The 26681-nt window shown below is 34.8% G+C and overlaps 1 protein-coding gene across 1 annotated transcript in view; it reads right to left on the bottom strand.

Moving 5' to 3' along the window:
* Positions 1–26681, bottom strand: part of LOC128997600 (mutS protein homolog 5-like) — a 27640-nt gene extending 959 nt beyond the window's left edge. The window contains exons 1-19 of the mRNA XM_054423239.1: positions 26544–26681; positions 24831–24899; positions 24449–24528; positions 24046–24191; positions 23688–23803; positions 22683–22795; positions 21723–21887; positions 21163–21301; positions 20461–20523; positions 18927–18998; positions 11928–12057; positions 10763–10953; positions 9374–9419; positions 8497–8635; positions 7594–7810; positions 6754–6903; positions 6092–6304; positions 1691–1828; positions 413–486 (exon numbers count right to left, since the gene is read on the bottom strand). Coding sequence (XP_054279214.1) covers positions 413–486; positions 1691–1828; positions 6092–6304; positions 6754–6903; positions 7594–7810; positions 8497–8635; positions 9374–9419; positions 10763–10953; positions 11928–12057; positions 18927–18998; positions 20461–20523; positions 21163–21301; positions 21723–21887; positions 22683–22795; positions 23688–23803; positions 24046–24191; positions 24449–24528; positions 24831–24899; positions 26544–26681 — 2399 coding nt within the window. The remainder of the gene's footprint in view (positions 1–412; positions 487–1690; positions 1829–6091; positions 6305–6753; positions 6904–7593; positions 7811–8496; positions 8636–9373; positions 9420–10762; positions 10954–11927; positions 12058–18926; positions 18999–20460; positions 20524–21162; positions 21302–21722; positions 21888–22682; positions 22796–23687; positions 23804–24045; positions 24192–24448; positions 24529–24830; positions 24900–26543) is intronic.

The following is a 26681-nucleotide window of genomic DNA, read 5'->3' as shown; positions in this document are numbered from 1 at the left end:
AAATTGTATACATTAATTTATCTGAAACTTGACATTCCATCACTTTTATTTTTTCATGGCTGTGATGATGTCACCCACTATTATGGGTCATCCGGTATACGCCATTCTTGATTATCTTAAAAATTTCCTACACATTTTTTAATTGAGATGATGTCACCCAATATTATGGGACATCCGGTATACGCCATTCTAGATTATCTTAAAAATTTCCTACACATTTTTTAATCGTTAATTAATCCATTTCCCCCTCATTGCAACAAGTATGAAAATTAATATTAAATATCTTATTATTATTTACTTTACCATTAAATTATATTTTGATAACGGATTTTAATATCCACCCGTCACAATATACAAATTAGGTTAAATATATAAAAAAAATATATGTATATAAAACATTGGAAAATCATACTTAGCTGCCATTCGAGTTAGTCTGTTGTCACTGTCTGCGGTAAAACTACCAGAGTTCTTCAGTGTATGCAGAATCTGTTAGAAAAAAAAAAAAAACGAAACAATATCATTTTGATGATATTTAAAATCTATACATTTTATTATACTTGATCACCATGTCTATGTGAGCTTCAAGAACCTTACATGAGAAAAAGTACTTGCTTAAGAGTGTCAAGGTGATTTAACATTAAATGATTACAGTTTACTCACTGTTTATCATAACGAAAAAAAAAACTACTTTATTAATTTACAGACAAAAAATTCAACCCCATCATTCGAAAAGAACATAAATTATTAAGCTCCTACTACATTTTCACCCCTTCTTAAGATGGATGTAACTTACTGCTGCTAAACAAGTGCACTGTAGTTCTGCTGAACGAAACCCCACTAATACAAACCATCTGTTGGAGCAAATGGTAACTGTACGAACCACCTGTTAAAGCAAAAGGTTACCGTACGAACCACCTGCTGGAGAAAAGGTTACTGTACAAACCACCTGTTGGAGAAAAAGGTTACTGTACGAACCACCTGTTGGAGCAAAAGGTTACTGTACAAACCACTTGTTGGAGCAAGAGGTTACTGTACAAACCACCTGTTGGAGTAAAAGGTTACTGTACGAACCAAGGTGTCCAGCCTGAGAACTGAGAAAAACCAGGAATCGTGCATGAATTTTTATGACTGGGGAAAATCTGTGAATTTTGTATGGAACAGGGAAATTTTAATGACTATATGACCAAGCACCCATAACAGGGTTTTGCTGGTTCTCTTATCAGATTGTAACATTGTCGTAAGAAGAACAAGTGTTGCCGTGATCACAATAGATTTACGCGGATATTATTAAGATTGTGGAAGATGATCACAGTGTGTGCAGAAATTGTTACGATCTGGTCATGATTGTATGAGAAAATCACATTGTTTTTGTAATTGGTGTTGTATTTCTGTGATAAGAATATATCATTGTGATTATTTTAAACGATTTCCGGCCAATCAAAACAATTTGGTACCAAATTAGTTCAGATTGGCAGCAACCACCACACTATAACTAGTTGCATATATGACTATATATCTCTGAATAGTACACTTCACATTATGGCTAAAAGAAGATTTTCTGGCTCCAGAGCACGTTTAGTTGATACATTTGTGTTTTCCTATTTATACCAATTCAATCAACACAATGACATTGTGCTAGAGTGGTTGAAAATAATGGTGAAACTATTTTCACTCTGCCATTAGTGTTCACCTGAGCAGCTCTGTCGGCCCATGGACGTGTCAATACGTGATTCTGTGCCACCCTCAGTGCAAAGCTCTCCCCCACCACCCCATCGCGCAGTCTGTACAGGAACACCAGCTCTCCTTTGTCCAACATGTGCTCTAGATGCTGCAACAAAGAGAAAATACAAACTACAGTGAACTCTCACCAGTCCGGCCCCATAATGTGGTAACTAATTAGTGCTGGGTTAGTGAAAGTGCCCAATTACTATATTGCAATCCGGGAAATAAGGAAAATGTAATTTGAAGTGTACAGCCATATACATAATATTACCACAATCCAAAATTCTAGAGACTTCATACATTTTCAATTGCGCAATTACGCGCAGACACTTTCTGCTATCACAAGAATAAAATCTTGGCACAGCAATTTTTTATGATTTGGTGCTCGACCACTCAGCTTTTAGGCTAGACTTGGCTTGGCTCGAAAATCAAAGATCTTTCACAAACACAAACTTCACAGAAAAGGAACACAACTAGGGAGAACGCAGTGCCATGAAAATTGATAGCAACTAGTCAATGCTTTTTAATAAAGCAACTATTCAGCTGATTTTACGGTCTGAAAATATCACAATAAGCCAATATCAATGCACTTATTTAGTTCTTTGTACCAGCAGTTTTTTCTTTTTAGAAAAGTACCATCAGTGTATCCTTATTTTCTTAAGACCAATAACCAAATAAACTATGGAATTTTAACCCTTCTTGTAACCAAATATTTTTCAAATTTTAAAGTATTTAAAACCCATTGCATGCTCTTCTCACAGTTCAGTACAATGAAGAATTACAGAGAACATGTGCTAATCAAAGGCTGTATCAACATATGAATAAAAACACTAGTGTACCTGTTGCTCGAATTCGAGCAATTGCTAAGTATTACAGGCGTTTTTTTAAATCCTATTTGTCTCCTGAAGTAAAAAATTCATAAATACATGACTCGTGGTTTTTATTTCTCCACATCTACATACTTCCTCTTCCACCAGGTGAAATTCACCTTGAAAATTTCCATGTCCTGTGACAAACTGCGTTTCATAATGGCCCATCTTCCAATCTTGTTCTAGTCTCTTTCTGATGTTAGGTATATATCCCAACGTTTACCTTTAAAAGGTTAACATAAAACACTCTGCTCCCAACGCATTTGCCACTCATCTAATATCTCCTCTCTTCTGTTTCCGATGTAGTCCTACCCGCCTCCTTGTCTTCCAAAATCAACAGCTTATGCAGCGATTATCCAACAGTCCTAAATTGAATGTGAAATCTTCATGCGGCTGTTGGAGAACACACTTAAACCCAAAACGGAAGGGTGCTTGCTGTATTCGGCTATCAACGACAATCAAATCAAATCAAATAAATTTATTTTGTATTTAGTTCGCGTCTACCAGTTAAAGTTCGTGGGCCTCTTATTGGCCGTCCTGTTCGAAGTCTTATAGTCTCCATTGTGTCGAACTTTTTTTGGTTATGTTTTGATTTTGTACAATTAATCTTTTCAACTAATCTTATAATAGTATTATTTGTATTTAGTTCGCGTCTACCAGTTAAAACAATAATAGGTTTTTTACATACCTCAGTCAAATAGTCCAAAAATGGTATTGCTCAACAGCTTACATGTTTCGTTGCGAAGACAACATTATCAAAGCTTGCAACTCGTCAAAAACACATTTAAAACACGAACACGAACACAGAAGACATTAATACGGTACGAATACACAATTGACATTTAGATAGCGCTATCATAATACTGATTTGGTCCGGCGCGGCGCGGGGCTGGTAGCAGCCCCGCGCCGCGCCGGACCAAATCAGTATTATGATAGCGCTATCTAAATGTCAATTGTGTATTCGTACCGTATTAATGTCTTCTGTGTTCGTGTTCGTGTTTTAAATGTGTTTTTGACGAGTTGCAAGCTTTGATAATGTTGTCTTCGCAACGAAACATGTAAGCTGTTGAGCAATACCATTTTTGGACTATTTGACTGAGGTATGTAAAAAACCTATTATTGTCTTAACAATATAGTCCAGGGGCCGAAAACATGAATTTTGATACCAGTTAAAGTTCTTCGGCCTCCTATTGGCCTTCCTGTTCGAAGTCTTATAGTCTCCATTATGTCGGAACGATTTTTTGGTTATGTTTTGATTTTTTACAATCAATCTTTTCAACTAATCTTATAAATCCTTATAGCTCATGACTCCAATTTTAGTATAACCAGCTGTTTCAAATATTAGTGTCAATTTCAAAGTATTCATCTGTTCAAATGTAAACAAACATTTACTCCATAAGAATAACATGGGAACTTTGAAAGCCACTGGGGCAGAGCCCTGATGGAATTCCAAAGTTTTTTTTATGGCAAAACCGCATGCTAAGACCTTTCTAATGACACCTTGGACATGGTGCTCGGTAGCACCACTGCTCCAAAACAATTATGACAAAAATATGCCTAGCGTATTAAATATATAGATTCTTATCCATTAAGGCCTACCGCACACGAGAGACTTTTTGTCGGCCGACTGTTGGCCATCTGTCTGGCTGGAGTCGGGGGGACAATCGAAATGTCGTCAAGACTGTTTGGTCGTTGACTATGGGTGCGCACACGACACGACTGTTTAGTCGTCTTTCGAGTGTCAAATAATGAAATAATGAATTTATTTCCTCCAATATAAACACACAGTGGATACAAAATTTGCTTGGAAATTAACTGGCCACTTTATCCAGTACATGTGGCCAGTGTACAAAGAAACTTATCATTATCTTATCAGTGAGTCCAGTCTTCCACTTAACTGATTTGGATGTATATGACAGAAACCGCTGTCATATGTGCGTTACTGACAAGATTTCGTGGAAGAAAACTTAAGAGAAAATACTGGGTGCATCTAATTTATAGTCCAAGAACCTTGAAAGGCCAGATTTATCTCTATACTCGGATTTGAGGAAATATCCGGACAAATCTTTCATGTGGTCATGAATGAGTGTTGATTACCCCAGCTTCAAATACACACATAGTGTTTCAAAAACACTATCCGTTCAAATTCACACACACACGCACACATATATACTGTATATATTTGTTCGTTAGCAAGATCGAACAAAATTATCCGATTTTGATGAAATTTTGTACAAAAGTGTAAATCTACATGTATTTTATTCGAATGAGTTCGCAAACCAGCATGACTTTGGGAACGGGGGTTTATGGGGGGTTTTATAGGGTAAAAATGGGGGTTTCCCATTTTTTTACTATAAAAACAAAAGATTCAGCAATTTCTTTAGAAAGCATTTTGCAGAGCTTGAAGAACTAATAATTTAGCATGCTAATTGTTATCATAATGGTTACAGGGAAATTCCAAATATTTAATGTTAAAATTGTCATGTAATTTATATGTAGAACAAGTAAACTGTTGTAGTTTGCTTGTTTATGGATGTATTTTGATAAAACTTGGCAAATCTATTTATTTTATTCTCAGCTATTAATGTTTTACTAAAACACATCCTGAATACCCTCCCTGTAGCAGCAAACCTAGGTACTCGTTTATCCTAATTTTATTGAAATAGATTAAATAATAAATTAAATCAGGCAAATGGGAATTCACTTAGTCTGCAGGTTTGCTGCAGGTTGCTATTTTTTTATTATGACCAAATACTCTTTCAACGCCTTATTATAAAGGAGGGGACCGTGCCTCAACTTCATTGATAAGTTTATCAACTTTCTCGTCCCTCAAAACACATGCACTGGTGGTTGTCGAAGCCATAATAGTAACAATAACACACAAATAACAATACTTATCACAATAACAATAATAATACACATGATAACAACGCACTCGACTGCCAGACAGACAGACTTTTTAGTCGTCAGTGTGCGCGCTCAAACTTATCTCCGTGCCTTTATCAATAAGACACGACAGTTGAGTCGGGGAGCAGTCGGCGGGAAAATCGGTCAGCACCAAACCTCCCCGACAGTCTGAAGACAGTCTGCCGACTGTCTTGCTGCTGTCGGCCCGTGTGCGCGCTCAGATTTACCACTATGGGGCCGACTTTGACTCCCGACTACGACTAAATAGTCGGCCGACAAAAAGTCTCTCGTGTGCGGTAGGCCTAAGGTGTCTGTATCTTTTGATTCTACTCACATCTAATCGTGAGAATATAACTAGTTAAAAATTAATTTAATTCTTCAAAGCTGCCATTTTGTAGAGTTTCAGTCTCCAAATTACCGCCTTGCAAAGAGAAAAATCAAATATTTTTTTCTACAATGACTTATTCTACCTAACAGACTTTGTATTAGTCTGAATACAGTTTTACCGTTATTATACTGGTCTGATAGTAAGGAAACAACTATTCAAGGAACAGGCTACTACTTTCAACAAAGGATAACCAAATTAACCTTACCTGAAGCTTGATGTTATCTGATGGGGGAAGCAGATTAGCCAGAGAGTGAAAATGTGTTGACACAAAGAGGTGAGGACATTCGTGGTTCTTGGCTACAAAATATTCTAAACAGGCCGCGAGTAGCCCTAGGCCGTTGACCTCCGGAGTGCCCTTCCCAAACTCATCGATAATGACCAGTGAGTTGGACGTAAAGTTCCTGATAGCAATTGACATCTGAAAAAAATGTTTGTAAGGTAATAATGGATTAATAATATGTATTTAGAGTGATCTGTTAAAAATTTATGTTTTTTGTCAAATACATTTTAAGACGGCAAAATATGCCTCCCACAAGAAGTATACAAGCCTGAGATTTTCGATTGAACCAAGTGTATCTATCACAAACGTCATTTTCAAAATACAATTCAATGTTATAATGTAGGGTGAAAAAGGTGAAATATTTTCTCAAGTACATAAGCTTGAAACAAAAGGAACAACGTTTAATGTTACCTCCTTTTATTTTCCTCAAAAGTAAATGTTTTCTAAAACTCAATGTGGCCATAGGCTTAGATTAGATATTTGAGAAATGAATAGATTTACTCATTCTTAAAATTTGAAATCAATGCATTAACATTAAACAACCTCACACTTTGTGTGTTTCACCTGTATTTTTTTGTGTTGGTTACCTGTCTGAGATCCACCATGAAGGATGACAGTTGTGAGTCTACAGCGTCTACAGGGTGTATCCTAGAATGGATCTGGTCCACAACACCTACAGTAGCACTCTCAGCTGGTACGTAGCTTCCCACCTGTGCCAAGTAGACGATCTGGGCAACCTGTATACAAAAACCTTGGTCAATAACGCAAACAAAATGTACACATCTATTTATTAGCGGTATTAGACACGTTGGCTACTGCAATAGTACTAAATTTTATATTCATATTGACCAGCAACGCACATTTGCGATGGCCGGTTTCTACCCATAGACTGCTTGTCACATTAAAATAGACTGACGTCACATATTTGGTGATATCTGGTTTCCACTGGGTTAACACAACCTTGTTTGTTATTCACAAAATAAATGAGTAAATACGCAAAACATGAAGCAAGACATTTATAAACATCATAAAAGTAAGATGAAACAAAAAGGGGGAAAAATAATAAAAAATTAACTAGTGGCTGCCTAGCGGTGACACGAGCGTCCCTCGTAAGTCAGCCGCCGAGCCTGCAGCAGCTGTACGAGTAACGCTCGTAAGTCGGCACCAATTGGTTGAGCACAATATGAATGCAATATGACAACGGAGTGAGACAAACTGTGTACCTTATACTGACCAAGATCTGCTGCTTCCTAGCCAGGACCATTTATTATACCAATGATCAAGGTTAGCTGGGTTAAGTTTCAAACAATTATAAAAACTAATGACAATTCTCAGGATTGAACCAGCCAACCTTTGATCACAAAGTAAGCACTATAACCACTCAGCTACCCAACTATAAAACAATTTTGATGGTGATTACTAATTACCTGTTTGAGATAGACAGTTTTGCCGCTGGCGTTAGGACCGTTGAGTATTTTGACGAGCCCGTCCTCCACGCTAGAGTGTGTGTCGTTAGGTACAAACATCTCCACACACAGCTCCTGTAGAATGTTTCGTCCTCTCTTGATGTGTATCTGCTTGTCCGAGGTCACCTGAGGCTCGACAAGGTTAAAGTCTCGGGCAGCTCTCGCCAGTGCCAAAAGACTATATTTGAAATTTATAGGCAGTCAATATGGTGACTGTGAGAGGCTGGAATAATCTTTATAAATAAAACATTGAATCCAATCTTGGATTGTTTTGACGGGTTTTCAAAAATTATTTGTGACCTAGCAGTGTGTTTTCTTAGTTGATTCTACAGACCAATCAAATTTGTTGATTGATTTTCACTTTGTCTCATTAAATAACTTCTTGATCAGCATTGTACGTGTTATTAAATTTACAGAAAGTAAATAAAAGAAACGTCTTATAACACTTAAAACATATATTTACGCTTATACTGTTACTCACAAGACGGTAAATATACAAAACAGATGGTAAGTGGTGATCGATTTCGATTGGACACTCCAATCATCATCAGACCCAATAGGCGAATGATTCGCCTAAGAATTCGCCTATTGGGTCTGATGATGATTGGAGTGTCCAATCGAAATCGATCACCACTTACCATCTGTTTTGTATATTTACCGTCTTGTGAGTAACAGTATAAGCGTAAATATATGTTTTAAGTGTTATAAGACGTTTCTTTTATTTACTTTCCGTTTGTCTCATTGTCGCTTAAACTAACCTTTTTAAAACAATAAAAGCTTTTTAGCTGCCTAAAATAGCTTCTTAGACTAAATTTTATGTTGGCAAAATAATAAAGCCGAGTTTGCTGTTATCACTCTATGTACCAATCGAGTTCAGCGATGAGCGCAGTCAGTTTGACTAAGGGCCCGACGTTGCGCTGGATGTATTGCACCAGTTTCAAAATTATCTTCGACTCTATCTCCATCCCTTGCATCAGCCAGTCTCCCAACATGTTGTCAAGCTCTGGAAAATAATACAGGAACATAAGAAGTTTCTTCTGACAAATTGATCATAATTGAAATGAGAGAGAGAGATTAAAAATACTCACACAAAGATAAAAGTCAACATAAGCATGGATGTATTTGCGTAGACTGAGTAATTTGTACCTATGAGTTAAGATAACCAAGAAAAGAATTTATTATGCTTGCAAGTGTATAATTGACTGTGAAAATGTAATGTGTAGTTAAAATAAAAAGAAAAGATTGTGGTGAACATGACGATGATAGTGGGTACAAAGTGGTGTTTTTATAGTCAAAGTTATTATTATTGTTAGTGATACTAGAATGTAGTTTTTATCCATCCTAGGACACTTGGTCCTAGCTCAGAACCATTTCACACATTATTCCAGGCTGGGCCTAAAGGGTTGTAACATTATCAAACAGCTAAAATCCATTAGTGATTGGCAGGATTTGAACTGGGGACCTCAGGGACTGAAGTCGCTCCCAAGTAGTAGCATATAGTCTACCATCAGGAGAGCAGCCTCAGTGTCCTCTAAGCCCAACCCTACAACCAGTTTGATTTTTTTTTTAACTGACAGAGGGGGTAAAATGTAAAAGATCTTCCCTGGTATTTCTTAAAACCTACAACCACATTTTATTTCATTGGTGAAAACGATGGTTGGGCTTGGATATTTATCATATCAACAGAACAAGCTTAGATGGAATAGTTATTGCACAGCAACCAAACAAGTTTATATCTTACCATGACATCTTGAACTCTTGTAGTGGGCTGAGTCTTCATTAATAAACTGAAAAGTGAGAGAAAATTAAATTCCATTTAATAATATACTGTTGATAAATATTAGTTTACGCAACGATCGCGTGAAGATAGTGTTAACAACACGAGTAGAAATTTAAGGTACGAGTCTTAAAAAGACAAGTGCCTTAAAAACTTCTACGAGTGTTGTTAAGATTACGCGAGTTGCGTACTCTACTTTACCTACGGCCGTTTTTTTTATGACTGTACTAACAATAACTACTCATAACTTCTTTGAGAAGTTATGTTTTAGGTTATAACCTCTCATTCCCACTGACAGTGGCAACAACCTCCCACCCCAGTGTGGGTTTTTGAGTTGTCCGTGGTTGGTGAGTGAACGACTCATTCTACCAACCATTAATTGCACCAATCATAAACAATTAAATTGGTAAACAGCTGATTAGTTAAAGTTCCAAGCATTACAATTTTACTTCTTTTTTCTCAATCTTTGAACATCATTGATTCGTTGCTTGTGTTGTAAAGCAATACTGTTAAGTGAATCTTTTCAATTCTAAGAACTGAACTGAAACGACTAGTTTAAAAACGGTCGTAGGTAAACAAAGTTTGGAACACATTAACCTCTTGTATCCTGTATTTTTATAACAGATAAATAAAAAGAGATTGACAAGTTAGAACCATTTAATTTTATTTCATTTCAACCAAAGCAAACTGGCTCAGCATTTTATAAATTAATAGTTTACACCAGTAACTGGCATCTAATCAATTAAAATAATTTGTTATTGTTATATTATTTCAGATAAAATTATTGAAAAATATAAGTCTAGACTCAAAAGAATGAAATTCAAACATATACAGGAAACAAGTTATTAAAGCTTGGAGAAACTTGGAAACAGCAAGAATCAATAACAAATTAAAAACAAAAATCCTGATGAGGAGTGCTTTGATAGGAGTTAATTCATCTTCTTAGAATCAATTGAGCAAGCCATTGTTCATTGTAGGAGGAACTCTGCCTCAGACAAGTTTATTTCTTATGAGTTGCACATCAAGCCATGACTTGAGTCAGAATTTAAACTCCTTGGTCTACAGTCCTGACTCCTTACCATAACCCATAGCTCAAGATTTTTTATGTCGTAGACCAATTAATACTTTTGCTACAAGACATTAGGTACACTGATGGTCTCTTGCCACCTGTTAGTGAATGTGTCAGCCTGATCTACCTCATTACTGGCCAATCCTAAACCCTCTTGTAGTTCTACGTAGGTCCTGGATCTAAAGTAAGGTAGCTCAGTATGGTGATATATTGGCGTTTTGGCCATGAAGGGTTAAATAGCAAAAAGCCATCAACATTGAATTTTAAAGTAAGAACTATTTTACCTGAAAATGCATGTCAGGCAGTTCCAAGTCTTCATTTGTAAGGTCCGGACGCCAGAGGGGAACAGCCAGGAAAAATCCGGACTCTGGGATATAGCTGAGGGAGCAAGACTCTACATAATCTGGCAAATCTTGCAGTTCTACCTCTGCCAGCTGGTCCATCAGAGTACACAAGCGAGATCGGTTTTCTGTTACTTGAAAAATAAAAACCCACCTTAGCATGAGACATTTGGGATTCTTATAACAAATTGCTAAAAAGATAGTGCTAGGCCTACTTATCATGCAAACTATTTTTTTTAAGGAAGTTGGCAGGGTCTTTTAACCTTGCATATGCCCACATAGACTACGGATCTGTGCGTGGAATATATCACTGAGCAAAAAAAACTTTGCATTTAAAGCTGCTAGAGTCTACACCAGAATCTAAGAACACTGCTTTCAGAAGTGTTTTACCGCCCTCACATTAAAATATTGCGACAGCAGCACTCCTAAACTCTGGCGTAAACCTCAGCAGATTAAAACGCAACTTTTTTAAGGCTCAGTGAAAGTTCTAGGTTAGGTCCTATAATTCCATTACTTAATTGAAATTCTGTGGCTAGGAAATAAATAAAATGTATGAATAGGCACATGACGTAAAATGTTTATAGAAAAGATCAATTAAAATATCAATCCTTAGGTGGGAAACAGGTTAACATGGTCAATCAACCAAAATATGATTTTCTGCTTATAAACTGTATAAATAGATGTCTCTAACAAATTATTAACATCCAAGATCCAGTCGGAGATGAGGAGTTATGGAGGATATCCGAAATAAACCAAGTTGAAATCATAAAAGAAGAAAATACGGATGGATAAGCAACACCTTAAGAAAATTTAAACAATTAGCCTGCAAACTCTAGATTGGAACCGGCAAGGAAGCAGAAAAATTGGAAGAAAAAAAACGGCTTGCAGAAAATCACTTGAAAAAGAACAAGAAGAAGGCAGTAGCTGGAGATAAATAAAGCAGACGGTCCAGAATCCTGTGCAGTGGAGAGCATTTGTTCTAGCTTACCTATAGATTCCTTCAACTTGTTCAATGGTAAGTATAATATAAGTACATGATCACACTCACCCCAATCTTATTCAACAACGATACAAGGTTTAAATTCATATTTTAAGACCAAATACTTACGTTTGTCCAAATCATCTGAGATCCCTTCTTTTACGACTATCCTGCCCTGAACGACGGACTTTTCAAAATCCATTACTCTGTTAATACAGTGAGACATCAGGTATATTGAGTCACACAGACAATCTGCTATCTGTAAACATATATCAACATATAAAGTTGAATAATTTGGAAAATAAGTTATATACTAGTGGCTTGTAGGGACATAAGTCCCTAAAAAGCTCAAATGGAAATGAAATTATTGTAATATTCAAACAAACTCAGAATCAAATTATCTATGTGTCAGGATAGATATCCCAGTACAACATATCTTTTGTGTAAAAAAAAACAGTTTGTTGTTTGTCTTTGTTTGCTTTTGTTGATGTTATTTTCAATAAAGAATTTGAATGACTCCAGAGGTGTAACTGCTAACGGCAGCAAACATGTTTATGAATAAATATTGGTTTATTGAGGTACCTTTGGTTTTTTGGTTAATGCTGATAAAAAGGCTTCCCCGATTGAAATACAGTATTAGAAATTGTCTTCGTCAAATAAGAAACGGCAAAAAATGGTGTGTTGAGATAAACTTAGTTCTTGGTCAAAACCGCTAAATTAGCATCCCTACCCTACCCAGTTATTATTTCTATGCTCATTTTGTAAAGGTTTAACAAAATTAGTCATAAGTAAAGGCATCCCATTGACAGAACTTAACCCTAAATTTGTTTCTGATCAACACAAAAAAAAAACACTATTAGCCTAGTGTAAGTACAGGGCGTTTATAAAAGAATCATCAGGTTTTGATGGCATGTATCTCAGCCAATTCTTGTACCACATTAATATTTCAAACATGTGCTTAAAAAGCACGTTTCCAAGTTTTATAATTAGATGTTCAATAATCAGTTTTGTTCTTTTTCTTGGACGTGTTCGCATCATTTTTTAAATGATTACAATTCAAGAAAACACATTTTCTGTTTTTTATTATGACTCAAGTTCATTTTTAATAACCGCCCAGCTTGAGTTTCGGAGGCATTTTAGACAGACTCCTCTTATATACAAAAGCATTTTAAGGTGGTATCGCTAGTTTGAAAACTCTGCCTCATCCTTCTCCTTAATATCTACTCGTATGTTCATAACTTCAATGAGAAGCTACCTCAGAGGTGGATTGGCAGATGTAACGATAATGACTTGACCCTTTTCAAATGGCTCCCTTGATCTCCTGATATTACGGTGTGTAATTTTTTTCTATGGAGCCATGTAAAAGACAAAGTTTATGTACCGCCAATGCCTCAAACGCTTAAGAGCTCCCTGGACGAATTTGCAATGCCGTAGAATCAACCAACCTTGCGATGCTAGCCGGTGTATGGGACAAGTTACTGCATAGATTGGAAATTCGCTCCACGGCTAATGGATGGCACATTGAGCACTTGTAGGGGTATCTATGACAAATTTAACAGTCTTTTTGTTGATATGTTTTATATCAGTATTTGTTTAACATTAACGTCAATAAAATGTTTTAAAACCTGATGATTCTTTTATAAACGCCCTGTATATGTGGTGGTAATCCTCCCAAAGGTGCGATTGATTTAAATATTCTACCAAAAAAGGGCCCAATCAACGTCTAATTACTAACTATTTTGTGACTGGTTAGGGTTCCATTACCCAGTTATCGAAACTAATCACGATATAAATATTTTTGATTAGTTAAAAAAAAATGGAAATTATCTCTATGTTCTACTGTTAAATAGGTGCTGCCTTTACTACCGAGCATGCTAGGCTATATTATTTGAACATTTTTTGCTTGGAGCAACAAAGTACTTAAGTACTTAATGAACAAATACCTGTACGAACCTTCTTAATCTTTATTCCCAAATTGTTTTCAAAGAGTAACCGTTGAGGTTATTCCACTTCATACAAAATATTGATTAAACACTACAATACATCTCAAATATAAATGTTAGTAAATTTACAAAAAAGTGTGGAATAAATCTTTAACATATTATTTGAAATCAAAACAAAGAAGATCTTCATTTAATCTTGAATCGTTTCTTTAATCTTGAAAACAATTTATTTCAACTTTGACATAAATAAAAAGTCTTGATTATTATGGGTAACGTTGTCCCTTTATATAGTTGGTTTTATACAGGGTGTTTCAGTAAAGCGTAGCGGGCTATGCAGATTCAGATTCTACATGCAAAAATAAGTCGAAAATGTAGAATAACTTTTTTTGATTTCGGCTTAGTTTGGCCATAATCCGCCATTTTGTATTTTTTTGAAAATAATTAATAACTCAAAAACCCTTGGAGATATTTTTATGAAACTTGGTACAAACTTTATTTCTACAGGTATAAACATTCTCCGAAAATATCTTTGATCAGACTCAACAAATTTCAAAATGGCGGCCATTTAAAATTTTTTAAGTAAATACAATGAAAACCGGCCATTAAAACAAAAATTTTAAATGGTCGCCATTTTGAAATTTGATGAGCCTGATCAAAGATATTTTCGGAGAATGTTTATACCTGTAGAATTAAAGTTTGTACCAAGTTTCATAAAAGTATCTCCAAGGGTTTTTGAGTTATTAATTATTTTCAAAAAAATACAAAATGGCGGATTACGGCCAAACTAAGCCGAAATCGAAAAAAAGTTATTCTACATTTTCGACTTATTTTTGCATGTAGAATCTGAATCTGCATAGCCCGCTACGCTTTACTGAAACACCCTGTATAGTAGGCTATACATTACATTGCAGAATTGACTGGCAAATGAGTAATCCAAATGTAATATTGCTTACTTGCTTGATGATAAATCACGATCAGCTGTATTGAAGTAAACAAAAATCAGCAGTAAAATGCCTTCTAATGCTATTCTTATGGAGAACATTTTACGTTATATCTAATTTTTTGTTAAGATTTTGGGAATTTCACTATTTTTCCCGCCGTCACGGGGTTGAGACCTTTAATTTGAGCCCTCTCCCGTCTTTCTACGACTTCCCGGTCGCCCACAATTTTGACGCAAAGAATCGGCTTACGTAATAAATATATAGATAGATACCGCTTTTTTTATAGCAAGATATTAAAACTCTATCGTGGTATTAAAAATTTAGTAGAAAATCTGGGTACTAATTACACCTTTAAGTGGGCCCTAACTATATCAATTTTTTCAACAATTATAATGTTTGGGTGATCAACATAAAGCACAAGGAACTAGGTTTTAAGAATCCTTGTTGGGAGTGGGGAGTAAAAAATGGGAATAGTCTCAGATGGCACAGTTATTGCAAGTCACTTTAATTCTAAATTTATTGAGGTAGGGAAGGATTTTGGGGTAAATTTTTCCAAGAGTAAGGCAATGGAACTAGTAAAAAAATCAATCACACATAGGCCTGATATTCCAATTTTTAACTTTAGTTTAGTTACACCTCAGCAAGTTATCAAAATAGTCAAGTCACTAAGTGATAAAAAAACGGCTGGTTGGGATGGGATTTCAACTACTATGTTAAAAAAAGTAATTAAGTTTGTTGCTGAGCCATTGTCCATAATCATCAATCAGACTTTAACCAATAGCACTTTCCCTAATCATTTGAAGTATGCAGAGGTGAAGCCATTATTTAAAATAAACGGTATCAGCATTCTGGCACATACTTTCTCCCATAAGTTTGTCAACAACCTTTATCATGTGTAAGCGGTGAGAGTAAATATACGGAAATGGGATTTGTAAGATTTTCTTCAGAATTTAAAGGACTATAACATACTAAATTTTTATTAAAATCGTTCGAGCCAATATTGGGAAAATATGATTTTCCGTTATTTTATGGGGTTTTTATGGGGAAATAACATAATTTACAATAACTTTTGAACCGTAATTTTTACAGAGATGGGATTTGTATCATTTTGTTCAGAATATAAAGGACTATAACATACTAAATTTTTATCGAAATCGTTCAGGCCATTTTTGGGAAAATCTTTTTTTTCCGTCATTTTATGGGGTTTTATGGGAAAATACCCATTAAAAATAAAAATTTCTAAGAAATGAGAAAAACTACCTATCAAAATTGTAAGGATCATAACATACTATGTTAAATAAAAACGGATTTTTTTGTCTAAAATCCTATTTTTTGTTATTTTATGGGATTTTTATGGGAAAATAACATAATTTACCATAACTTTTGAACCGTAATTTTTACAGAAATGGGATTTGTACCATTTTGTTCAGAATTTAAAGGGCTACAACATACTAAATTTTTATCAAAATCGTTCGGGTCATTTTTGAGAAAATCTGATTTTTCCGGTTTTTTATGGGTTTTTATAGGAAAATCCCCATTAAAAATCAAAATTTCAAAAAAATGAAAAAAACGCCTGGAGATACCATGGATTAGAACCTACATACCAAATTTCATCGAAATCGAACCACAGGTGTAGTCTCTAGCTCTGTACACATCCAGACACACAGACACACAGACACACACACACACACACACACAGACATCACTTCGAAAACCACTTTTTTGGGTCCAGGGGGACCCAAAACGAATATATCCACTCAAAACTCAAACTCGAAAATTTTGACGAAAACAATACTTTCTCCATATACTATGGTATAGGGGGAGAAAGTAAAAGGTTCTAAGAGTAATTCAGATAACTACCGACCTGTTTCTGTCCTGCCTTCTTTTTCAAAAATATTTGAAAAAATTGCATTCAATCAAATGTCCTATTTTCTGGAATCTAATAACTTATTAGCTGATGAACAGTTTGGTTTTAGGAAAAATCGAAGTACCACTTCCACTGTGGCTCATTTTGTAAATTCAATAACACAGAGCTTGGATGGGTCACAGAGCACTATTGGCGTGTTCTGTGATCTATCCAAAGCCTTTGATAGTGTACACCATCAAATTCTTCTTGATAAATTATCCTCCTATAGATTCTCAGAATCAGTTATTTTGTGGTTGAAATCATATTTAAACGATCGCTTTCAAAGAACAGTTATTATTAAAGAAAACATTAAGTATGCTTCTGAATGGGAAAAGATTGTTATGGGGGTGCCTCAGGGCTCTATATTAGGACCGTTATTGTTTTTGATGTACATAAATGATCTACCTAAGAATGTTAAACCTAGTTTGTTGTTATATGCTGACGATACGACAGCCATCATTAAATCAAAAGACAGTCATGAACTAAGTTTAGCCTTGAATCAAGCTCTTCAAGATCTGTCAAAATGGTTTAAAGTAAACGGTTTAAAAATGAACCACATTAAAACACAAATAGTAAAATTTCAAACTGCACAGTGTAGGGACGATCTTAAAGGCTTTGTTTATTTTGATAATGAAAAAATAAATCTTAGCAACACAGCTAAATTTTTAGGAATTGATGTAGATGGTTTATTGAATTGGAAGAATCACATTCATAACACCTCTAAAAAGTTAAATTCAGTATGTTTTCAAATGTTGGTCTTAAGAAATGTTGTTGATTTAAACACTAGACTAATGATTTATCACGCTTTATTTTCGTCAATTTTACAGTATGGAATAGAGCTTTGGGGCGTCACATCTGATTCGTATCAACTTTTTAAACTTCAAAAAAGAATACTTAGAATTATGACTTTTAAACCCGTAAAACATTCTTGCAAACAACTTTTTAAAGAACTAAAGATTCTAACCGTCCCTAATTTGTACATTCTTAAATGTTTATTGTATGTGAAATCAAATTTTGAAAAACTCCTCAGTGAAAATAATCGACACAATTATAACACTAGATTTTATACAGATTTTCAATATCCTATACACAGATTAAATCTTGTGGAAAGGACACCTTCTTATATGGGTAAAAGATTTTTTAACAATTTGCCTGGGTACTACAAATCTATAATAGGATTAAAATCTTTTAAAGAAAAAATTTTTGAATTTTTATTGGAAAAGAATTATTATAGTATTGGTCAGTTTCTTGAAGATAAATCAATGTGAATTGTTTGTTTTGTTACCTACTATGTATTTATTTTTACCAATATAAGCTAGTTTATTTTAGTATAGTTTGACAATGTCACCTGTTTTGTCTGGCTGTGCCAGAGCATAAAAAAAAACGTTTTGTGACAATAAAGATGACTTTGACTTTGAATAAAATATAAGTTAACAATCAAAGGTCTAGTACAGTAAATAGTAAATTTATATTTTATTCAAAATAAAAATTTGTGTGTGATTGGAAATGCAAATAAACACTGAGGACATCAAAATGAAGAATCCAATCGGTCCCAGGTCCAGGTCTTACCATGAGACCTAATCCTTGTTCCCTAAAACTGTCATTTTTATTCCCTTACATGGGAATTTTGCTAATAAATATTTGTTTATTTCCGTGGCAAGCAGACTAAACTAATTCTTTAGTTTGTAAAAACAATGATGGAGGTGGAGTGAAGCAAACTCGCTTACCAAAAAGCTCCTCATCCACTCTCTCTCAGCTGGTTGTGGTAAAGAGCAGATTTTCTGGTGCTCATTACGCAGTTTAAACAAATAATGTGAGACAAGACATTACAGAAATAGAAAATCAATCGAGACCTGTTTGCTTGACAAGATCACAGAAAACATACTACTATAACCCAGAATGCCAACCGCATAGTAAAAAGCGTTAAGTACTTTGAGAGAGCTTTGCCTGTCAATTCGTAGGCAAAGCTCTCTTAAAGTACTCAACGCTTTTTATCATGCGGTTGGAATTCTGGGTTATAGTAGTATGTTTTCTGTGACAAGATGGTTAAATGCTTACCGATTTGTGAATTTGAATATAAATTAATGTGGGAAAAATATACCAACTGTTAACAAACTAATTTTTTCCTAGTCTGAAATAAAAATTGCAATAAATATCACAGCATTACGTTAGGTATTTTCCACTTACACAGGAATACCATAAGACCTCACGGTGAAGAACACACACTTTTTCATACAATTCAAAAACATTTGAGTGAAGAAAAAATCAAGTAAAATATACAAAATTACTATAATATTTTTTTAAATTATTATATTATTGTGTTTATTTTATTTGTCACCTCTCTGAAGAATATGATGTCAGTAGAGTTCGCTTTGCACACTTCCCCAACTAGTACAGCGTTATAAATTGTCTGAAAGGAGGAATGAATTAAGGTAGAAAGTTCTATAAATGCCTTACACGTTTTATGTACTGGACCAGGAAAAATAATATTACTGATATACAAAAAGTCAACAAAATATTTACAATAAGTTATTCTGACTAGTATTATCAAAATCATAACATTATCTATCTTAAATGTGTTTATTTCAACAACATCCGCTGCAGTCAGAGACAAAAATGTAACTGACAGATTAAGTTCACTCCATAAGAAAATGTTTACACCACATGTACAATATTTCAACCAACCACTGCCCTGCCCCTATTGTGGATCCATCCCTACCCATAATCCTCAATCAACATTTGGATCCATCAGGAAGACCAGTACTTGTTGACAACTCCAGCGTGATAGTAGTCTGTATTACCCAGGGTCATTGACTCTAAGGACGTGGAGAAGACATTTATGTATGTATTATTTGTCAAGAAAGTCAGGTAAAAAGTGTAAAAGATTATTTACAAATCACCTACATAGGCCTAATTAATTGTGACTTTTTTAGTGGAATTTCATCTTCATAGAAAGGGACCTTTAGTTAACCATACATAGCAATTGAAATGTTTGAATCCTGGAGCTGAAAATAAAGAAGACTGTTCCTATTATAATACTTTCAGTTCAGTGAAATGAGGCTCAGCATTCACATCTTGCGGCAAAATCTTACTACATGTATCCAATACTTTTATGAAACATATCATAATTGTATCATTTAAAGATTAGTTTAAAACCTATACAATACAGGGTGAATCAGAAAATTAACCCGTACACAACGGTTTGGCACAACAAGCGTTAAAAAACTACATTTTCTTATTGAAAATCCACCATTAATAATTTTTATAGAGGGTTACTATTTTAAAATGTCACTTTAGGCCCTTTTCTTTCAAAGTTGGGAAAGCAAAAATATATGTCACAAAAGTAGTTTTAAAAAATAAAAGGACGTCAAAAATCCAAGACATTATACAAATTTTTGAAGTAGGGTGTTTTTCGAAGGTGAAGGAGTGCGATTTTCAAAAAAACTCTAAACAGTGTCTTGTATAAAATTAAATTCCACTATGAAAATTTCATACAATGTGAAATTTCCACTTATGTGAAATTTGAATATGAAAATTCTTTCAAATCTTTGCTAGCTCGTACCGTTTTTGATCTATAGCAGTAAAAAAAACTGTTTTCCTCAAAAAAGGGGGATTTAAGGGATTTTTTGGGATTTGAAAATGTAAATTTTTGGACTTTCTGGGTTCAGACCAAGAAAGACCCCTACAAAAATATCAGATCACTTAACTATTCCAGAAGTGGGTAAACGAGTATGATCAGTTAGTTACACAGGTGGCTTTTGTAAAAGTATGTGAATGGGTAGTCTGATTCACCCTGTATATAGTATATCGTTGATTTATTAATAGGTTTGTTTGTGAAGTATGGTAGATAATACTTGAGGAAAATCTCTTACATTGTAAAAAGTCTTCCATTGACTCACTGAAGCTTGAGCGTTGGTCATTCGTGTTAGGATTTTCTGAAAATAAAATACAAGCTACGGTATTACAAAAGTAGTTACAACAAAATCCAGAAAAATCTTACTTAATCTCATACATTACTGTTTGAGATTGATATCGAAAGCTACTTTCTATTATAAATATATTACCCTTCCCAAATGCTAGCTTCACAATTAATTTGTCAAATAAAAGAAATTTATTTAATGATTTCCTGATTTATTTTATATAAAAGTTGTTATTGGGTTATGTTTATTTACGGTATGCAATATACAAGGTCACAGATCTTCTGCAGAGCACCGGTAAGTAGTACCAAAAGTGTCCTGAATCAGCTATCAGCTGTTCTAACACCAACAAAAATGTCTACAGAATCGGCAGGAATGTCCACTTTCCATCCACAAAATCTACAAACATACTATGTTCATCTGCCATAAAATCACCTGCCATTCTTCGCAAAAACATAAATTGAATATAACCGTAGCCCACCCTGGAAGCGGTCTCTAGTAATGCTCCTGAAGGGATAAAAAAAGTTGTTTGAGTAATAAACAAATACATTATGCCCACAACAGTGTAATAAGACTCTGTCAAATGGTTTTAAGAATATAATAAAGGCAAAAATAAATAGATTACTAAATATGTAAATCTGTCCACCTTGTATTTACCATTACAGACTTGACATTAACTATAGAGTCTGCCAAAGACTTCACAGTCTGCTCGTTGATTGACCTCAAACAGAAAGCGATGACCTGTTGTCTCTTCTTAATCACATTGATATCTTTGGTTGGTTGAGACAGCATCACTCTGAAAATACAACAAAAATGAAACTTTGTAAAATATACAAGTTGGTTTTGTACTCTGAATGTAGAACATTTTGGTGACAAGATGGTGGCACTAGCCCTGCCCACTGCCACGCCTGCTGGCCAAAACTTCCGATGATAATAATGATTCTTTCTTAGAAAATTCAAATAACTTGAACAATATTATTTTATTTTTTTTAGTTTCTAGCCTGGAATAGTTTTTCACATTAATTCAGGCTGGACCTAGAAGGGGTCACAGCATTATCACTTGAATAAAATCCATAAATGAGATCTGAACGTGGGACCTCAGGGACCAAAGTCCCGCAATCTACTTATATACCAGCTCGCTCCCCCACTGGCTTAGCCAATAACAATGACCAGTATACAAGCTCATTAGTTATTGTATTTACAAGTTTACAGGTCACCTCATGTGTTTGGAGCCGACAGTGGAATAACAGTGGTTGAGGAGGGAGAAGACGCAAAAGCCTTCGTTGGCTTTGGACGACCATTTGAACGAGGACGGATGCAGTCCCGGGGAGAAGATGTTGAGAGCATGCAAGGTCTCATTGTCAATCCAAACTACGTCCTTCCTGAAAATAAAATAAAAGAAGCAACGAGTGAGTACCTAGAATTCGGTTGCGACTTTCTAGGTTTCAAAGTTCCAAAGGTTTTTATTATAAAACATTCTCATTTTGTCAGTGAATAGTTACAGTTGAATTGGTTGGTGCATTACCTGTTTATTATAGGGGATAGTCGTAAAAACAACTGTTATTAAATCTATTTACTTACTTCTCCAATGGCCTTTTTACATAGATATATTTTACGTCACCAGTTAACCTGATCATGTCTTTCAACTAACATGACTTACTTAATCTTTTCCACCTTTTCTCGGGCTCCAGGGGAACTTCTTCTCTATATGTTTTAGTTTAACTGTCCCCCTCATTGTCACATGATCAGTCCATCTTAAATATCAGTTATTTTCCTTCGGCGATCAAATCGGTTCTTGAAACTGATCACTTACCTATTATCCTCCATCCTTTATTTTAATTTTGTCATTAATTTTTACTTCTCGAAATTGGGTTATTTTCTAATAGCATTCAAAATCTCCTGCGAACCTCAACTAGTTTTAATATGAAAAGTACACTTTGTCTGTACGAGTTTGACTGCTGCCTGACCACAAAATTGTCAAATAACTCAACATTAAATTGTTCAAAACTCTGACTATAATATGGAGAAGAGGTTGAAGTTAGTGGCAACTTTTTTGTTTGCATTTTGTTGAATTCATAATATAGCAATAAAGCATGGAAGTTACATTGAAGAAGAATGCAAAGCTAACTAAAAACTCTCATTGCTTACTAAGCACGTACAAATTTTAGTCAACTTACATTGAAATATATGAAATCCTTAGAATGGGCATCTCGATTGACGCAACTAGTCTGATTTTGGTCAGAGAACGCTGCAGGAAATACAAAAGCCCTCCAATTGCCGCCACTAGACCCTGTCAATAATAACACAGGGGGTTATAATAATAGTTAATAGATTATATGTTCAGGTTTAACTAAAGAAGAGTTGCAGGGAGAATAATCTAAAATATAAAGTCTTACATCACTCCATTTTTCTTTATCCTAAAAATATAAGATTTGAAATGCATCCTTCAATGTTGGTATTTGTGTTAAAATTTTGAGCTATTAAATGTTGCAAAAAGATCAACAATAACACATTTAATATACTTTTTTGACTATGGGAAGAGTATAAGCCGAGAAAGAGTTTGTCTGCAGTGCGGAACTACTGTAGTACTCTTACAAAATTATCTAAATTACCTACCCTAAATTCCCTAGGTGAGCAATGAAGAGAAGAGCACGAAGGCTCGAATGAAATATTCTTCAGATCGACACCGAACCTTTGCAAAAGATAAACCATATGATATGAGAATTCTTCAGCAGCGGTCTAATCTCTTCTTTGTATTAGTCAAGGCATATTGTTAAGTGGTATTTTATAGTTTTAAAAATGTTACAATATTTTGTTATCAAACTTTTAATTATACCACGTTTACTTGTAATTAATTACAGACCTACTCTTTCAATTATATCATTGCTATGCCTAAACTGTTGCCAGACCTAGCCAACCCTTTATCCAATCCAAAAACGATTTTAAGGTTCTGTTAAACATTCGAGTAGCCATCTGTAGTAGATGTGAGCTTTTGTGAATCAGCCCAAATTATCTTTACATCAGTTTTTTTCCTGCCAGCATGATAATTTTTCCAGGATTACTACATTTTCCTTACAAAAAACATCACAGGAGATGAATTATGTTCCTGAATTTGTCTACTAAATATGCGAAACATACATTAAACTCAATAAAATCTACTAAACAAATGTTCTCCACTTTACCTCCGAGCTTAGGTCTATCTGAGACATGATGTAGGTGTGTCTGTCCTCCTCTGAGACGTCTTCAAGTTCCATCGGAAGTTTCAACTCCAGCACACTCCTTTTACAGGTAGTGTAGCCTATGAAACATGTTAGTGTTGTAAAGAAGACACAGCATTGTATCACAGCCTTTGGCAAAAACATTGAAAAACATTCAAGCATAATATAAATTGGTTTTATAGGTACTGTAGTCCATACCAAATGAGGCAGTTTTATTTTAGTTTATACATGTTTTCTAACCAAATTCAAAGTTAAGTCAAAAATGCATTAAACTACAGTACATACGTCTAGTCTAATAATTTGGCCACCCTCTGTATCTTACGGAACTCCTTGGCAGGTATGAAGTGCAGTCTTTCAGAGTAGGTAGGAGGATCGACAGACGGCGTAACTGACAGATCCTGCCCAGTGATAAGGCCATGGACCTTCAGTAGGAACGGCTGCGACAGTGACGAACTGGTCACGACGTGGCTGTATTTAAAAAGATGCATTTTACAGAATGGTTTCAATGAACTTTTATCATTATTTTACACAACTATGATTTAGCTAAAAAATATATATTCACTTACGATAATGTCAATAAGACTCATTTTACATTAGAATTTTGTAGCAAGTATAAAAATATTTTGTCACATTTAACTTTTCTTTTTAAACAATGTTTTTGATCGTTACCTTTTAAGTTCAACAATGGAATCAAGAATCAAGAGTCAAGAATAACCTATGCTCACCTAGGTTTAAACTGTTGATAGAGGTTACAGAGCAATTTAAAATCAGGAGCTAAATCTGTTTCACTGGACATAATCTGCATCTAAAATCGAGAGAGAATTTATTAAATATTAATTGGGCTATAATCTCTTTGTATTTCGAGAATTATGTGAAAAACAAGTAATTTTCATTGATGAAAGGCTGAACAATTTCTGTCATTTGAGAATTCTAATCGTTTATACATCTTTAAAGGCTACATGTCATAAAGAAACAAGAATTATATCAGTAAAATGCTCTTCTGAGCAAAATAAAAATAAAATCTTCAAATCACAATCAAACAGGAAATTAAACTTGATGAATGAGGTTAACAATAAAGGCTTTTCTTTAATTGATATAATTAATTACCTCCGATGTCCCAGTGTTGTACACAGCAGCAGCCAAGGCCTCAGAATGGTAGTAAACACATAACACAATCTAGAAAGTATCAACAAATTAATTGTTGGTTTAATACATTCCCGATATGAAAATTAGGATTCAAAACTATTCTGTCATCTGATATACAATAAACAATGCTAAGTTACTGAGGTTTAAATTACAAGATAAAAGTTCATGGACATAAACCCCGCCATGTCTTCACAAACAAAAATTTTACAGCTTTGCTGTAGATCACAGTATTATTACCATTACCAATTGAGATGAGGACGACACCTAGGTGCGTATTTCAACCCAAACATGAGTGAAATATGAGTGTTGAATGAAGTGAGGTGATCTCTGTAGTGTACAGTTACTGACTAAGACCAGCTGTTTCATTAGTCAGGACACAGAGAAGTAAGATACAGAGGAAACATTCAATGGTACACTTAAGTGATGTCTAGCACCAGTTGCTTGTGTCTAGTTCAAATTCTATTCATCCCCTTTCGCTCTCCTCCCCCCATCCTCACCATCACGTACTATAGCACTCACGCTGTAGAAAGAGCCAGTGCGGTATGGTACGTTTGCTGTTGTAAACAATAGCCGTTCGGGCTCTTACTGGCTCGGTACTAGTATATTTCCGTCCCACCATTCCTGAGCTAAAAGCGCACGGTTGTTCCATAAGCATGTTTCCTCTGTATATTTTACTTATCTGTGGTCAGGATCATTGAAAGCCAGATCAGGACAGCTGGGTCCTGTTTCGAACCATAGTAAAGTTACAAACTTTTCTCAGGCTTGAACCGGCGACCTTTTGATTACTATAGGCGAGCTCCATAAATACTCAGCTACCCAGTCATCCCTTATTACCACTAAATACACCTACATCCTTTATTACAAAGCCTGCCAATTTGAAAATGTGCCAAGCTAGTATATCCTTAATAGCAAATTTCCCATATAGGGAATAAGCCATTATTATATGTCTCATGGTACGACCTGGACCCGGGACCGATTCATTTTTTTTTTTTTTTGAGTTCCCTAGAGGCCATTATAAAAGTTAGGTATATTCTCAGTATTTAAATTTTTTTCAATATATTTAAGTTAGATTATCAATTTTTTTTAATTCCCATGTTATTCTTACGGAGAAAATGAAAACTGTTGTAGTTTACTTGTTTATCCGGATAACTTATATGTTGATCAAATTTGGCAAATTTTAGTTTCATCCTATTCTATTAACGTGGTCAAAAGTTTCATTTTCTTCGTAGCAGCAGACCTAAGCACTCGTTAAAAATCTAATGTTATTTAAATTAGGAATAAATATGTCTTATTTTATGGAAATATTCTAGTAAAAATGTAATCAGACAAGTTGAAATTTGCTTAGTCTGCAGGTTTGCTGGGTGGGGGGGGGGGGGGTATTAAATAATAAATATTTAACTTAACTTAGTTATTTTTTATTAAGTTCGTTATTTTATCAATAAGGCTTTAAATTTTGAAATGTTTTTAAATTAACTTTTAACGACTTTATAAGATAACATTTAGTAAACCCAACAGTCACACAGCACTTGTCGTCACATCAGGTAAGTTACAGATTTCAGCTGTTTTTGTTGAGTTATCCCCATAGTCGCATGCTTAAGTTTTTTATGTCAATAGTCCTAATTGCTATAATATCGGCCTTTGGGGCTTAAAAGGTCAATAGGCTAGTTAACTTACATCATCAATATTGGTTGAATCATCTAGATCGTCGCTAGCGTCAAGTCTGACCCTTGAAGAGGTATCTTCACTGGTACCAATGGGATTCTCAGGCAGTCCTGGATCATCTACCAACTCTTCTAACTCAGATGAATACAT

The sequence above is a fragment of the Macrosteles quadrilineatus genome, unplaced genomic scaffold (assembly GCF_028750875.1).
Source record: "Macrosteles quadrilineatus isolate MER2022 unplaced genomic scaffold, UCM_ALF_1.0 Scaffold_6__1_contigs__length_79288215, whole genome shotgun sequence".
Classification (NCBI taxonomy): domain Eukaryota; kingdom Metazoa; phylum Arthropoda; class Insecta; order Hemiptera; family Cicadellidae; genus Macrosteles; species Macrosteles quadrilineatus.
The sequence above is the reverse complement of the archived record's forward strand: the minus strand, read 5'-3'. Positions and strand labels throughout refer to the sequence as shown.